This window comes from Hypanus sabinus, chromosome 21 (assembly GCF_030144855.1).
Source record: "Hypanus sabinus isolate sHypSab1 chromosome 21, sHypSab1.hap1, whole genome shotgun sequence".
Classification (NCBI taxonomy): domain Eukaryota; kingdom Metazoa; phylum Chordata; class Chondrichthyes; order Myliobatiformes; family Dasyatidae; genus Hypanus; species Hypanus sabinus.
Window position 1 is genome coordinate 60,878,952 of NC_082726.1, and position 15,996 is coordinate 60,894,947.

Here is a 15,996-nt window from a genome sequence, read left to right on the forward strand (position 1 = left end):
TCAGAAACAGTAATCTAATTAATTTAAGGGTTATGGACATAAGGATGCCACTCTTCCTAAAACTAGAAGTTATGAGTTTAGGTTGAAAAGTGAAATGTTTAAAGAGAACGTGAGTGTGGGGTGGGGGGGTGATTTCTTCATTCAGAGTAGTGAGAGTGTGAAACAAACTACCAGCTTAAGTGGTGGATGTGGGTTTGATTTTAACATTTGAGAGGAAATTGGATGAGTAAAAGGAATGGTAAGGGTATGGAGGGCTATGGGCTGGATGCAAGTCAAATGGGACGAGGCACAATAATAGTTCGGCACAGACCAGACAGATGAGCCAAAGGGCCTGTTTCTATGCAGTAGTGCTATATGACTCTAGTTGCCTTGACACTGTTTTGCTTCAATTGTTTCTTTGAAAATATCACCAATACTGAAGGATATTTCTCCACTTAGAACTTTTGTTTTTAGAAGCATTTTAGTCCCACTCCACGGGAAAGGATGGAAAAAGAAACTAGCCAAGCTCAGCTCTCTCAAAAGCCTGAATGAGGGCACACATACATTAAGTGCTTGAATTTTCCACTTTATTTCTTGACTGAATTTATTTATTGTTATTAGTTCAATAAATTTTGATATTTTCAAATTCCAAACAATAGTGATGTTTTTATCCTAAAACAAATTGCTAATAGATTGTGAGAAAAATTCAAGCTTTACTTCGTTATTTCTTCAACAAAATCTTAAGTTCTTTCATGTAATCACAAACACCTTTTATATTTTTGATCCTTTTTGCTGTCAGAACATTGCATTTACACAGTAGTTTGCGTGACGATTTTAAAAGCTACATGCAGCATTCCTACAGCAAGAAAGGTAAAGATTTAAATTCTGAATTCAGACATTCTGAAAGGACAAATTCCAAATATGTTCATTCTACTACTGATAGTTTTTCAAATTTTTGATCAAAACACTAAAACAAATCACCTCCCAGAATCAGCAATTCCAAGCACCCTCTCCAGCAGTGGTTGGAATATCAGCTGACAACAATGAACACAGTAAGCAGCCAGTTCAATCAGAAACTCACGTCCCTCTTTGAAGTTCGTGACACTATTTCCAGAGGAACTCATTTGAAGACTTTGTAGACAATAAGAACAAGAATATTTTAAGGGATTCCACAGTGCTAGAATGAATGCTAAGGAGCAGGAAGGTGCCTTGAGATCTTACCTGTCTCAGAGCTTCAAGCTCTTCACCAGCAACTTTTCTCTCTGATGAGGTGTTTTTCAGATGACCCTGAGCCAATTCCAGTTCTGTCTGCAGTTTGTCAATTTCTTTGTGTACCTGATCTCGTTCACTCATGACTAGTCGGTATTCATTTAGCACTGTATCCCTTTCTTCCTTGTATTTCTCAGCATCCTTCACTGCTTTCAGCTGTAATGTCTTGTACCTGGTCACCTCAGTTTGTAATCGTTCCATTTCCCTCTGGAGCTCTTTGTTCTGTACTGTTGCTTTACTTAATTCATGTTGTATTGAATCATACCTTTAAGCAGAAAATAAAAATCACAATGGGCTCCGGTTAATCGGGGTAGCCACTTATTTGGGACAACTCTTAAACAACAAAGACAAATTGAGAAAACAGCCAGGATTCCTTTTGTTTATTTAGGACACTATGCTGCTTAATTGAGAACAGGAATCTGTTGCAGGTTTCTAAATTGCGTCAATCACATGCACTTGCGTGACTGTTAGACACTGCACTGTGCTTTAAGCAAACAGTTTTCAAATAGTATCAGTTGCAGGTGCTTGTGTTCCAAAAGCAGTGACTTTTTGAGATTATTCGGGCAATGGGCGAATCAGCCTCTTGTGCTTCTTGATCTCGTCACTAGAAATTCAATGTCATGCAACCTGGCCACTTTGAGCTGGCCCATAACTTCATTAACCAGGTCCAACATTTGCCTTTATTGGATCCTTACACAAGTCATCAGGTTTGTGGGAGTGTGGCTACGGTTAATTGGGGTGTGTGCCCCCTTGGACAGGATTAGGTTTAGGGGTAGGGCTGGTGGATATATGTGTGGGGTTGAGTGAGATAAGGTTGTGGAGTTTTGTGTGGTCAGGATGTGGGGCTCTGGTGCATAGGGTAGTGTAGTGGCTGCGGGTTTGTGGGGTGTGCCTCAGGTTAGTGGGGGAGTCTGCCCCCTGGGACCTTAGCATTAGGTTTGATGGTAGGACTGGTGGATGTATACGTAGGCCTGGGAGAGATAAAGTTGTGTGGTGAGGTATGAGGTGCTATGGTGGATAGGGAAGCATAGTGGAGCCACTTTAATCTGGCCCATGCCTTACATTATTGTGGTCTGACACCACTTGGCTTAATGAACCAGGTGTGCACTGGTACACATCATCAGTAATGTAATCTGGGGTCATTAGATGTTTTGGATCTTTAATCATTAGGCATTCTTTCCGAGGCGATCCAGCCAGGGTTGATCAGGCCCTGCTGGAGATTATCCCATGGACCAAGATAATGAGAGGCATGTAATTCTGTGGATGATGATATTTTTAAACCTCAATACCTAGAATGCCTGGGATTGCATGGGTTAATTTGACAGCGTTTACTGGAGATTCAGTATCACTCCATCCTGTCACTGAGTTTAGTGGTGACTTGTTTTCTGTGGACCCAGCTTGGAACACTTGCAAGAAATAAGCAGTAAGACAATTCAGAACTGTTTTGCTCACTGTGGTTTCAAACCTTCAGGTTTAGAGATGCCAGAAACAGCTGGGAGTGAAAATGAAACAATTTCACTACTTCAAAAAGTTAGGAATTTGAAGAATGTAAAAGTAAATACAAATAATGCAGATTCAGTGGAAATCCAAATCAATTAGCTATTTCAATTTAGATATTTACTCACATTTACTTCTGACAGCAGTTTGTACTATACGCTGTGAAGAAAGTAAATGTTAGCTTTGGAGTAACTCAATGCCTTCATACGTCAATACTCTTGTGAACAGGATTTAATTGTCAGCCTACACTCGGTTGCCACTTTAACAGGTACAGGAGTATACCTAATGAAGTGGCCACAGGAGTGGAACCCAGTGTGCTCTTCTGCTTCTGTAGCTCATCCACTTCAGGGTTCAATGTGTTGTGTATTCAGCAATGTTCTTCTACACACCACTGTTGTAACATGTCAGCTTGAACCAGCCTGGCCAATCTCCTGTGATAGCTCTCTTTAACAAGGTGCCTTCACCTACAGAACTGCCACTTCCTGTATTTTTTTTTATTTTTGTTTTGCACCATTCTCTGGAATCTCTAGAGACTGTTGTGCATGAAAATCCGAGGAAATCAGTAGTGCTTAAACCACCTCATCGGGCACCCACAATCACTCCACAGTCAAAGTCACGTAGGTCATATTTTTTCCCCATTCCAGTGATTGGTCTGAACAACTACTGAACCTCTTGACCATGTCTGCATGCTTTTATGTACTGAGTTGCTGCCACATGATTGGCTGATCAGATATTAGCATTAACAAACAGGTGCATGGATGTACCTAATAAAGTGTATATTTGGTGTAGCAGAGTCATTACAAGTAGCTTTCAAGTTAGGTTTCTCTGTTTCTGAGAAACAAAATACAGGAGTAGATCTGACAGAGGTAGGGTGAATGAGGATGTAAAATAATCCTTAAATTCAGTCTCTCTAAATAACATCCGAATTGCAACCATGGAATGTTAATAAATGCCTGGCAAATTTCAGCTTTCCTGGAAATTTCACTCTTCTCTGTTGCTTTATAATTCTACATGTCAAATGCATCAGCACAGAATCGCACCAGTCCCACTTAAGTACTTGCCACACATTGAAATTCAAACCTTAATTATGGTGCAAAATAGACAATGCTATATCTGTTAATTCTCACTTTTGGACATTAGTTATGATAGAAAATTAAAGGGATGTTACTGAGGTGGAAAACTCTTCACAGGTTTACGGGAAATGCCAGTATATTTCTAAATATAATAGATCAAGAGATAAAAGGGAAGACACATTAAAGTCCTAAAAAGGATTGCATTTAATAAATTGCATAAGTCTATTGTCTAGATGGCTGCTTAAAACCTGGCACAGACATGTTGGATAGAAGGGCCTGTTTCTGTGTTTTGTATGCCTCCATGATGATAATAATGTATTAAGCCAAGAAAATAGACCACATTTTCTTTTAATGGCCTCTTTGGATGGCCACCTGCACAAGAAGCTATCTCGACCCAATGGTCCCTCTGATCTGGTACCACTCTCCCAGACTAGAGGTCACAATTCCAAAAAAAATCTTTGGTAAACATGTCTAACAAAAAATTTAAAAGGCTTTCTCTTTAATCTTAGAATCAGAGGTCAGGTTTCATGCAGCAGGTTTATAGATAACATGAATATTGGTGTCTGTACATAAGAAAGTTGTCTAAGGACACAGCAGGATAAAGATCATTTGGAGAGTTGGGTCAAGTAGTGGCACTCAAGAGTTTAATACTGATGAAGGCAAGGAGATTCATTTTGTTAAGTCAGATAAGGGTAGGACATATAGCGTAAATGGTGGAGTTCTAAGGAGTATTGCTGAACAGAAAGCAATTGGGGTGCATATCCATTGTTCCCTCAAGGTGATAATACAAGCAGGTAGGATGGTGAAGGAGACTTACAGTATGCTTGTCTTCACAAGTGGGACCACAGAATATAAAAGTTAGGACATCGTATTACAACTTTACAAAACATTGGTTAGGCCACATTTGGAGTACTGTTTGCAGTTCTAGTTTCCACATTATAGGAAAATGGGACTATTCTGGAGAATGTGCGGGGTAGATTAACCAGGATGTTACCTAGACTGCAAGGCTTTAGTTATGAAAGGAGATTGGTTAGGCTTGTTTCGTGTAACCTTGATCAAAGGAATCTGTTTTAATATCATTGATATATATCATGAATTATGTTGTTTTGTGCAGAAGTACATCAATACATCTTAAAAAATATAAATTACTGTGGCGACCCACTTTCTGTGCAGGCAAACCGGCTCACAATTAGCCAGCGCGCGAGGAGAAACTTTGGTAATGCACCTCTGATGTCACTTCCGCCCAAAGAGGGCGGGCGCTAGGGATTAAATGCCAGCGCCACAAGTTTGAATAAACTAGTCTCGAAACAGCTTACCGACTGCGTGTCGTTATTTCAGCGCTGTGTGTAGCACATCGCTACATTGGTGACCCCAACGGTCCAAACGGGATTTGGACCAAAGATGACCGACTCTTCATCTGTTCACGCAGTTTCGCCAGAACTGCCGACTTTCTGGACGCTGCGACCACGCGTGTGGTTTGGCCAAGCTGAAGCCCAGTTCCATATTCGGCAGATCTCTTCTGATTCCACGCGTTACTATCACGTGGTGAGCGCCCTTGACCAGGAGACAGCCACCCAGGTTGCGGATTTCATACAGTCGCACCCAGAAGAAGGCAAATATGAAACTTTCAAAGTGCAGCTCATTGAAACTTTTGGCTTCTCACAGCATGAGCGAGGTGCCCGCCTGCTTCACCTGGACGATTTGGGAGACAGACTGTCGTCAGCATTGATGAACGAGATGCTGTCCCTGGCTGATGGACACAAGCCCTGCCTCATGTTCGAGCAAGTGTTCCTAGAGCAACTGCCTGGGCACATACATCTGCTGCTGGCCGACGCAGATTTCAGCAACCCCCGGAAGGTGGCGGCCTGGGCAGACGTGCTGTGGAAAGCCAAGAGGGACAGCGTGGTGTCCATCAGTCAGATTACTAGGCCACGCGCCCAACCAGGCCAGGCCAGGGGGCGCACACAACACAGAGGCAGGAGTAAGGAGGCCAGTGAACATAGTGTTTCTACCACCAGTGGTGGGGCACAAAAGCCCGCTGTTGTCACCCGCCCTGCAAGGGTCAGGGCCAGGGCCAGCTGCCACTAATGACCATGGCGGCTGGCCACCAGGACAACCTTTTGTACGTCTGGGACAAACAGTCGGGACACCGCCTCTTGGTCAACACCGGAGCGGAGATCAGCGTCTTGCCCCCGACGGGGTACAACACCCGCAACAGGAAGCCAGGACCCACTCTGAGGGCTGCAAATGGCAGCACGATACGGAACTACGGCACCGCACAGTGCAGCTGCAGTTCGGCGCCAGTCGGTTCAAGTGGGACTTCACACTGGCCGCGGTGGCCCAACCACTCACACTTCTTGTGAGCTCACAGCCTGCTGGTCGACTTGCAGGGAAAAAGACTGGTACGTGTCGAGACTTTCCAGATGTTCTCCCTGGGTGAAGCCAAGTTGCCGGCCACACACCTGGACTCCATCATGCTGTCGGACAATGAATTCACCAGAATCCTGGCGGACTTTCCATCGATTCTGGCACCGCAGTTCACGGCAGCCTTGCCCACCACATCCCGACCCAGGGACCACCCCTCCACACTCATGCACGAAGGCTCCCCCCCCGGAAAAGCTCTGCCTGGCACAGGAAGAGTTCATGAGGATGGAGGAATTGGGGATCGTACGGAGGTCCGACAGCCCATGGGCCTTCCCCCTGCACATGGTGCCCAAAGCAGCCAGGGGTTGGAGACCATGCGGCGACTACCGCAGACTGAATAAGGCTACAACTCCAGACCACTACCCTGTGCCGCACATACAGGACCTTGCAGCAAACCTGCACGGGGCAAGAATCTTTTCCAAAGTACACCTCGTCCGGGGATACCATCAAATCCCAGTGCAACCTGAAGACATCCCCAAAACAGCACTCATCACCCCGTTCGAGTTCCTCCGAATGCTATTTGGCTTGAAGAATGCCGCTTGGCGGAAAAACTTTTTCACCCAGAGAGTGGTGGATATGTGGAATGCTCTACCCCAGAAGGCAGTGGAGGCCAAGTCTCTGGAAGAATTCTAGAGAGAGTTAGATAGAGCTCTTATAAATAGCAGGGTCAAGGGATATCGGGAGAGGGCAGGAACGGGTAACTGATTGTGTATGATCAGCCACGATTACAGTGAATGGTGTGCTGGCTACAAGGGCCGAATGGCCTATTCGTAAACCTACTGTCTATTGTCTATTGAATGCTGCACAGACGTTCCAGCGGCTAATGAATGCGGTGGGACGCAGCCTGGACTTTGCGTTCATCTATTTGGATGACATCCTTATAGCCAGCAGTTGTCAGGAGCATCTGTCCCACCTCCGCCAGCTCTACTCCCGCCTGAGTGATTTCGGTCTCACGATCAACCCGGCCAAATGCCAGTTCGGTCTCGATACCATCGACTTCCTGGGCCACAGGATTACCAAAGACGTGGCAACACCTCTGCTCGCCAAGGTAGATGTGATCCGCCACTTTGCCCGGCCCAACGTGGTCAAAGGCCTGCAGGAGTTCGTTGGTATGGTGAACTTCTACCACCGTTTCCTCCCCTCAGCAGCCCGTACCATGCGCCCTTTGTACACCCTGATGTTGGGTAAAGGCAAGAACATTACTTGGGACGAGGAGGCCGCGGTCGCTTTCATTAAAGCCAAGGAAGCCTTGGCAGATGCCGCAATGCTGGTGCATCCCAGAATGGACGTTCCAACCACCCTCACAGTGGACGCATCCGACACAGCAGTCGGTGGGGTGCTGGAGCAGCTCATCGAGGGGCGCTGGCAACTCCTGGCGTTCTTCAGCAAGCACCTACGGCCACCCGAACTCAAGTACAGTGCTTTCGACCAGGAGCTGTTGGCACCATATCTGGCAATCCGGCATTTCAGGTACTTCTTAGAAGGCAGGCCGTTCAGCGCGTTCACGGACCACATACCGTTGATCTTCGTGTTCACGAAGGTGTCCGATCCCTGGTCAGCTCACCAGCAGTGACATCTGTCCTACATCTCCGAGTACATGACGGACATCCAGCATGTCTCGGGGAAAGACAACGTCATGGCAGACGCACTCTCCAGACCAGCTATCCAGGCCCTGTCCCTGGGGGTGGACTATGCAGCACTGGCGGAGGCGCAGCAGGCAAACGACGAGATAGATGCCCAGCTACAGGACCACAGTCTCGGGCTTGCAGCTGCAAAACTTTCTCGTAGGCCCAGGTGATAGGACCCTCCTGTGCGACGTGGCTACCGGCCAACCTCGCCCCATCGTCCCGGTTTCCTGGAGGCAGCGAGTTTTCGACTCCATACACAGTTTGTCGCACCCATCTAACAGGACAACTGTCCGGCTGGTCTCCAGCAAGTTCATGTGGCATGGACTTCGCAAGCAGGTCAGTGAATGGGCCAGAACGTGCGCGCAGTGCCAAACAGCTAAGGAGCAGCGGCACACTAAAGCCCCGCCGCAGCAGTTTGAACCCACCCACCGGAGGTTCAACCACATTCATGGGCCCCCTACCAGTGTCCCAAGGAGCGCAGTACCTCCTAACTATGGTAGACCGGTTCACGAGGTGGCCAGAGGCGGTCCCGCTCACCGACACATCTGCCGATTCCTGTGCCCGAGCACTGATCGCAACCTGGGTAGCACGCTCTGGGGTACCGGCCCACATTACCTCCAACAGAGGCGCCCAGTTCATCTCCAGCCTGTGGCCAGCCTGTTGGGAACGCAGCTACACCACACAACTGCCTACCACCACAGTCGAACTGACCGGTGGAACGCTTCCACCGTCACTTGAGGTTGGCTCTCATGGCCCGCCTGAGAGGACCTAACTGGGTGGATGAGCTTCCCTAGGTCCTACTTGGAATTCGCACAGCGCCCAAAGAGGATCTGCATGCCTCGTCGGCTGAGTTGGTGTACGGCGCACCCCTGGCCGTCCCAGGAGAGTTCATACCAGCCCCAAGGGGGCAAGAGGAAGAAACTGCAGCAGTCCTGGACAGGCTATGCAAAAGGCTCAGCAACCTGGCCCCCGTACCAACTTCACAGCACAGACGAACCCCGACCCATGTACCCAAAGACCTGCAGAACTGTAAGTTTGTGTTTGTACGAAGGGGCAGACACTGGGCACCGCTACAGTGGCCGTACGAGGGGCCGTTCAAGGTGATCAACAACAACGGGTCCACGTACATTCTGGACATTGGAGGGAGAAGGGAGGTTTTCATGTGGACCAACTCAAACCAGCCCATGTGGAGTTGGCACAGCTGGTTGAGGTTCAGGCACTGCGGCGCAGAGGCAGACCTCCCAAACAGAGGCTGATCCAGACTGTGGACATTGGGGGCTGTATCGCTGGTTCTGGGGGTGAGGGGTTATGTGGCGACCCACTTTCTGCGCAGGCAAACCAGCTCACAAATAGCCAGAGCGTGGGGGGAGACTTTGGTAATGCACCTCCGATGTCATTTCCGCCCGGAGAGGGTGGGCACTAGGAATTAAATGCCAGCGCCATGGTTTGAATAAACTAGTCTCTAAACGGTTTATCGACTGCGTGTTGTTATTTCAGCGCTGTGTGTAGCACATCGCTACATTACAATTATATAGATAAAAAATAAATAGTGCATAAAGAGAGCACGAGAAAAAGAAGGAAAAATAGTAAGGTAGTATACATGGATTCAGGAAGATGAGGGTTGACCGGAGAGAGTATAAAATTTATGACAGGCTTAGATAAGGGAGATAATAAGAATCTTTTTTCCATGGTGTGGGTTTAAGGTGAGATGAGGATATTTAAAAGTAAATCTGATGGGTAAGATTTGCCCTATAGACAGCGGTTGCTATTTGGAAAATATTGCCAAAGGAAGTGATGGAGACAGATACAACCTCAATATTTAAGAGGCATCCAGGCAGGCACTTAAATAGGCAAGGGAAAGAAGGATACAGAACCAATGTGGGCAAATGGGATTAGCGCACCGATAGGTACAATGGTCAGCATGGATGTGATGAGCCAAAGGGTCTGTTTATTGCTGAACAACTTTAAGAAAGTGACTCAAAGTTTAAGTAAAACTACATGACTTCTCAACACATCAGGGCTAGAACTTAGAACTACTGTGCATCAGGATAACCATTCACCTTTTCAGTGTGGATAAATACTGTTGCTGGACAGATGTCTTCTCCACAACAGCAGCATCTGTTTGCTTCATGAGCATTTCATTCTGCTTCTGGAAACGCCGATTCTCTTCTTCCATCCGCTCCAAACGGCTGAGGTCAGTATTATGATTGGCAACCTTGTCATTGTACCGTTTTCTCAGTGCATCATAATCTTTCTTTAAGCTTTCTAATTTATCCATGGCAGTATCATACAGTTTATTTAGAATCTCAGATGAGCCATTTTCCCTCATAACCTGCAAAACAAAAATTGAGGAAAGTTTGTAAGTTCAAATCTTAAGAGACAAAATTTGAATTTTAAGATGTTCACATGATGGATCTTACCACAGTCCAAAACAGCCACGTAAGCAGTGCATCGCTATCTATATTCTGCTCATAGTGTGCTACATTTCTATGAGTTTCTGTTTCCTAGCTATTTCCTGTATATATGACCAAATATATACCTTGTTAGAACCTTTCGTTGTGCAGTGAGAGATTTAAGTATGGATGTTGTGTCAGTTTTGTATAACTACTGCCTATATTAAACATTCTTCCCAGAATGGGAGAGAAAATAATACTAAAAATATTCATTTCACCTAAATCCCCACTAATACACCAATGAAGAAGTTATTCATCTTTCAGTACTTCATAACCCTGTATCTAAGTACAAGGACAGCAAGCACATACACCCTTCCACTTGTAAATTCCTCTGCCAGTTACACACCATCTTGAGTTGAAAATATATTGCCACTTCTGCAATGTTGCTGGGTCTGAATCTTGGAGGTATACATCCAATAGCATTGTGGGAACTTGGAATTAAATCAGTAATAAACAGCGATGCCTCATAAAATAACACAACTGTCATTAAGGACCTTCATCCAACAGGACATGCTTTCTTCTCGTTATTACCATCAAGAAGGTGGTACAGGAGCCTGAAGACACACACTCAACACTTTTAGGGGCAGATTCTTTCCCTGTGCCATCAGATTTCTGAAAGGTCAATGAAACAACAAATTTCACAACACACTGTATGTCAGTAATAATAAACCTGATGCTGACTCAGAATTTCTGATCAATGCTGCTAAAAAAGAAATATACTATGGAAACCTATCTCCATGTTACTTTTTAAATTTGATATTTTTCTTCTCAGTAGAGGACTGAAAGGGAAAAAAAGGTCTGTAACTCTGATCTCTACAGACCAGGAATATCAAATTGAATTGGTTAGCATCAAGTTGTCTAAGCTAAGCCAAGCAGAAGTTGAGATGATGCGATGGAATGCACTTATCCAATTGCAATGAAGTAAAAAAAAACTGAGGACTAATTGGTGTTGGGCCACCAGACAAGGATCAATAACACTTTTGACATATTTCACATCTGAAACCCACTACTAAGAGTCAGAAATCAGAGCACTCATTTTAGCAAAGGTTCAGCAAGTGGTAATAAGGCATCAAACCTAGGTAGGTACAGCAGTGCTAAAAAAGGTCTGTGTACCATTTAGAATTTTCACAATTTCTGCACTAATATGACTTAAAATGTGACCAGATCTTCACGCAAGTTGTGAAACTAGATAAAGAGAACCCAATTAAATAAATAACACAAAACATTTTACTTTTTCATTTATTTATTGAGAAAAATTATCAAATATTACATGTGTTTATTGGAAAAGGTATGTAAACCTTTGCTTTCATTAACTGGTGTGACCCCCTTGTACAGCAATAACTTCAACCAAACTCTTTGGTAATTGTTGACCAGTCTTGCACATTGGCTTAGAAGAATTTTAGTCCATTTCTCTTTACAAAACTGCTTCAACTCTGGGATGTTGGTGGGCTTCCATGCATGATCTTCTTGCTTCAGATCCTTCCATAACATTTCTATAGGACTAAGGTCAGAACTTTGACTTAGCCATTCCAAAATGTGAAATTTCTTCTGCTTTAACCATTCTTTGGTAGACTGACATGTGTTTAGGGTCGTTGTCTTGCTGCATGACCCACTTTCTAATGAGCTTCAATTCATGAACAGGTACCCTGATATTTTCCTGTAGAATTTGATGGTACAATTCAGAATTTATAGTTTCATCAATGATGGCAAGCCGTCCTGATTTCGAGGCAGCAAAGCAGGGCCTAACCAGGATACTGCCACCACAACGTTTCACCAATGGGATGAGGTTCTTTTGCCAGAATGCAGTGTTTGTTTTTTGCCAAACATTACACTTCTCATTTAAGCCAAAAAATTCTATTTTGGCCTCATCCCTCCACAGAACATTCTTCCAATAGCCTTCTGACTTATCAACATGGTCTTCAGTAAACTTTAGACGGACAGCAATGTTCTTCTTGGAGTAGTGGCTTTCTTCTTATAATCTTGCCATGCATGCCATTGTTGTTCAATGTTTGCCTGATGGTAGACTCATGACCACTGACATCAGTCAATGCAAGAGATGTTACCTTGGGGTTCTTTGTGACGCCCTGGAGTAGTACATGCCTTCTTCTTGAAGTGATCTTCATTGGTTGACCACTCCTGGGGAGAGTAACAACAGTGTTGAATTTCCTTTACTTGTACTTAATCTGCCTGACTGTGGATTGGTGGAACGAAAACTCTTCAAAAATGGTTTGTATCCTTTTCCAGCCCGGTGAGCATCAACAACTTTTTTCCTGAGATCTTCCTAAATCTCCTTTGATCGAGGCATGACACACTTCCAAAAACTGTGTGGTGAAGATCAGACTTTGATAGTGAAGGCTCAGGTTTATGTTCTTTAAATAGGGCAGGGCCTCCCATACTCACACCTATTGATTGAAACACCTGATTCTAATTTTCCCTTTAAATGAACTGATATTCCGAGAGGTTCACATAAATTTTCCAACAAATACATGTAATATTGGATTATTTTTCTCAATAGATAAATGAAAAAAGTATGTTTTTCTGTTATTTATTTAACTAGGTTCTCTTTATTTAGTTTTAGGACTTCGGTGAAGATCTGATCGCATTTTAAGTCATATTTATGAAGAGTGAAGTGGGTTTAGGTGGCAGTTACTTGGAAAAGAAACAATGCAAAAAAGATGTGCAAGTATTTAGTGTCTTTCACTATCTCAAGACCAAAGTCTTTCTTGAGGATGCAAAGTATTCTTGAAATATAGATTTTATTGAGGTTTTCTAAAAACAACTTTTGCACAGATGCAAGTCCCAAAACATAGTGAAGTAATAATCATCAGATTGTGGAGGCAACAGTAATAATCTTTTAAGAATTATTGGACTCTGGCATGGTTTCGGAGGACTGGAAAATTACAAATGTCACTCCACTCTTTAAGAAAGGAGGGAGGCAAGAGAAAGGAAATTACAGAATACTTAGTCTGACCTCAGTGATTGGGAAGATGTTCAAGTCAATTATTAAGAATGAGGCTATGGAGTACTTGGTGACACATGTCAAGATACGACAAAATCAGCATAGTTCCCTTAAGGGAAAACTTTGCCTGATGAACCTATTGGAATCCTTTGAGAAGTTTACAAATAGGATGGGTAAAGGTGATGCAGTGGATGTTGTATATTTGCATTTTCAGAAAGCCTTTGACAAGGTGCCACACATGAAGCTGTTTACTAAGTTAAGAGCCCATGGTATTATAGAAAAGTTATTAGCACAGTTAATGCATTGGCTGGTTGGTTAGGAGGCAGCGAGAGGGTTGTGGTTGGCTGCCAGTGACTAGTGGTATTCTGCAGGAGTCAGTGTTTTAACCATTTCTTTTTATGCTGTGTATCAATGATTTAGATAATGGAATAGATGGCTTTATTGCCAAGTTTTCAGATGATATGCAGATTGGTGGAGGGGCAGGTAGTGTTGAGGAAACAGGTAGGCTGCAGAAGGACGACAGATTAGGAGAATGGGCAAGAAAGTGGCAAATGAAATACGATGTTGGAAAATACATAGTCATGCATGTCAGTGGAAGAAATGAATGTGAAGACTATTTTCAAAATAGGGAGAATATCCAAAAATCTGAGATGCAAAGGGACTTGGGAATCCTTGTGCAGAACACTCTAAAGGATAACTTGCAGGTTCAGTTGGTGGTGAGGAAGGCAAATGAAGTTAGCATTCACTTCAAGAGATCTATAACACAAGAGCAGGGACGTCATGCTGAAGCTTTATAGGGCAATGGTGAGGCCTCGCCTTGAGTATTGTGAACAGTTTTAGGCTCCTCATCTGAGAAAAGATGTGCTGGCATTGGAAAGGGTTCAGAGGCGGTTCACAAGGATGATTCTGGGAATAAAAGGGTTATCATATGAGAAACGTTTGATAGCTCTGGGCCTGTACTCACTGGAATTTATAATGATTGGTGGGGGGATCTCTTTGAAGCCTTTCGAATGTTTGAAGGCCTAGACAGAGTAGGTGTGGAAAGGATGTTTCCCATGATGTTGGAGTCTAGGCCAAGAAGGCACAGCCTCAGGATAGAGGGGTGTCCATTTAAAACAGAGATGTGGAGTGAGTTCCACAGCCAAGGGGTGGTGAAGTTGTGGAATTTGTTAACACAGGCAGCTGTGGAACCCAGGTTGTTGGGTGTATTTAAGGCAGAGATTGATAGGTTCTTGATTGGCTACAGCATCAAAGGTTATAGGGAGAAAGCTGGAGAGTGGGGCTGAGGAAGGGGAAAAAGGACCAGCCATGACTGAATGGAGGAGCAGACTCAATGGGCCAAATGGCCTAATTCTGCTCCTATGTCTTATGTTATTAGATAATCTGCTTGAATAACTTTGATTCTGCGACAATAATTGGCCAAGGTAACAGGGTAAAGCAGGTGTGCAAACTTATGGTATGCATGCCCAATTTTGAAAATTTTGTTGGCACATGACGTGCCATGCTGCTCCTCAATTCGTCAAACCCCACCCATAATGAAAAGATGCATAATGATTATCTTTACTGCCAAATGAAGCAGTGAATGATTTTTTTTCAACTCAACAGCAGAGATGTTTTCACAGGAAACTTCTCACATTGACTTGATGCCAGCTAGATGGTTGTGAGGACAAGTTATGCTGGATGATCCTTGCAGACCTGGTGTACACATCAGAATGTGGATAGTAAATAACAATTTAGAAATGTTGTTATTTTTCAATTGTCTTCTGGAAAGATTAATATTAATAACAGGTTTTCTAAAATGCTTCACTTATTTCAATTAGTCTCTGTTATACTTCTCTTATGCCAAGAACAGTAACAGTCATGGATAGAGAGAGGAAGACCACGATCACCCACGTCATATGACACAGCATATAATGATAACGATGATGACCCTTTAATTAATAGTAAATGAATACACATAAATAAGCACCAGGACTTAACCTTTCTCCTTAAAACATCCAAAATTATTGTTACTAATTCATTAATCAATGATAATCTCTGCTCCAAATTACAATGGCACACAAGAGAAATTTGGGCACCCAGAAAGGAAGGGCAAAATCAATTGGCATAGAAACTACATCCACCTCCAAAACCACTCAAAAACCTGCAGTTTGCTCAACTGACATTAGGTGGAGCTACACTCCAGTCAGTGCAGCAACCAACTACAGAGTATTGGAAACCAATGTGCAGCAGACATCAGAAAAGAAATACAATAGGGGCACTCAAAATGTTATCTTCACTGAGTCAAGCTGAACACTTCTTAAAACACGAACACGAGAAATTCCGCAGATGCTGAAAATCCAAAGCAACACACACAAAATGTTGGAAGATCTCTGCAGATTAGGCAGCATCTATGGAAATGAATAAACAGTTCATGTTTCAGGCTGAGACCCTTCTTCAGGACTGGAAAGGAGGGGGGACGACGCCAGAATAAAAAGGTGGGTGGAGGGGAAGAAGGCTAACTGGAAAGTAGTAGGTGAGGTGAAGGTTAAGGGCTGAAGATGAAAGAATCTGATAGGAGTGGAGAATGGGCCATAGGAGAAAGGAGAGAAGAGGGCACGGGGGGGGGTGGGGGGAGTAATTGGCAGGTGAAAGGTAAAAGATCAGAGTGAGGAACGGGGGGCTGGGGGGGGGGGAGAGGAGAAATGATATTCATGCCATCAGGTTGGAGGCTA

The 15,996-nt window shown here is 44.1% G+C and overlaps 1 protein-coding gene across 6 annotated transcripts in view; it reads right to left on the reverse strand.

The window, feature by feature from the left end:
• dlg5a (discs, large homolog 5a (Drosophila)) overlaps window positions 1–15,996 on the reverse strand; it is a 221,687-nt gene that overhangs the window by 85,703 nt on the left and 119,988 nt on the right. For all 6 annotated transcript variants that reach the window (XM_059946690.1, XM_059946688.1, XM_059946689.1 and 3 more), the window contains exons 7-8: window positions 9,931–10,202; window positions 1,201–1,513 (exon numbers count right to left, since the gene is read on the reverse strand). In XM_059946690.1, the coding sequence (XP_059802673.1) occupies window positions 1,201–1,513; window positions 9,931–10,202 (585 nt within the window). The remainder of the gene's footprint in view (window positions 1–1,200; window positions 1,514–9,930; window positions 10,203–15,996) is intronic.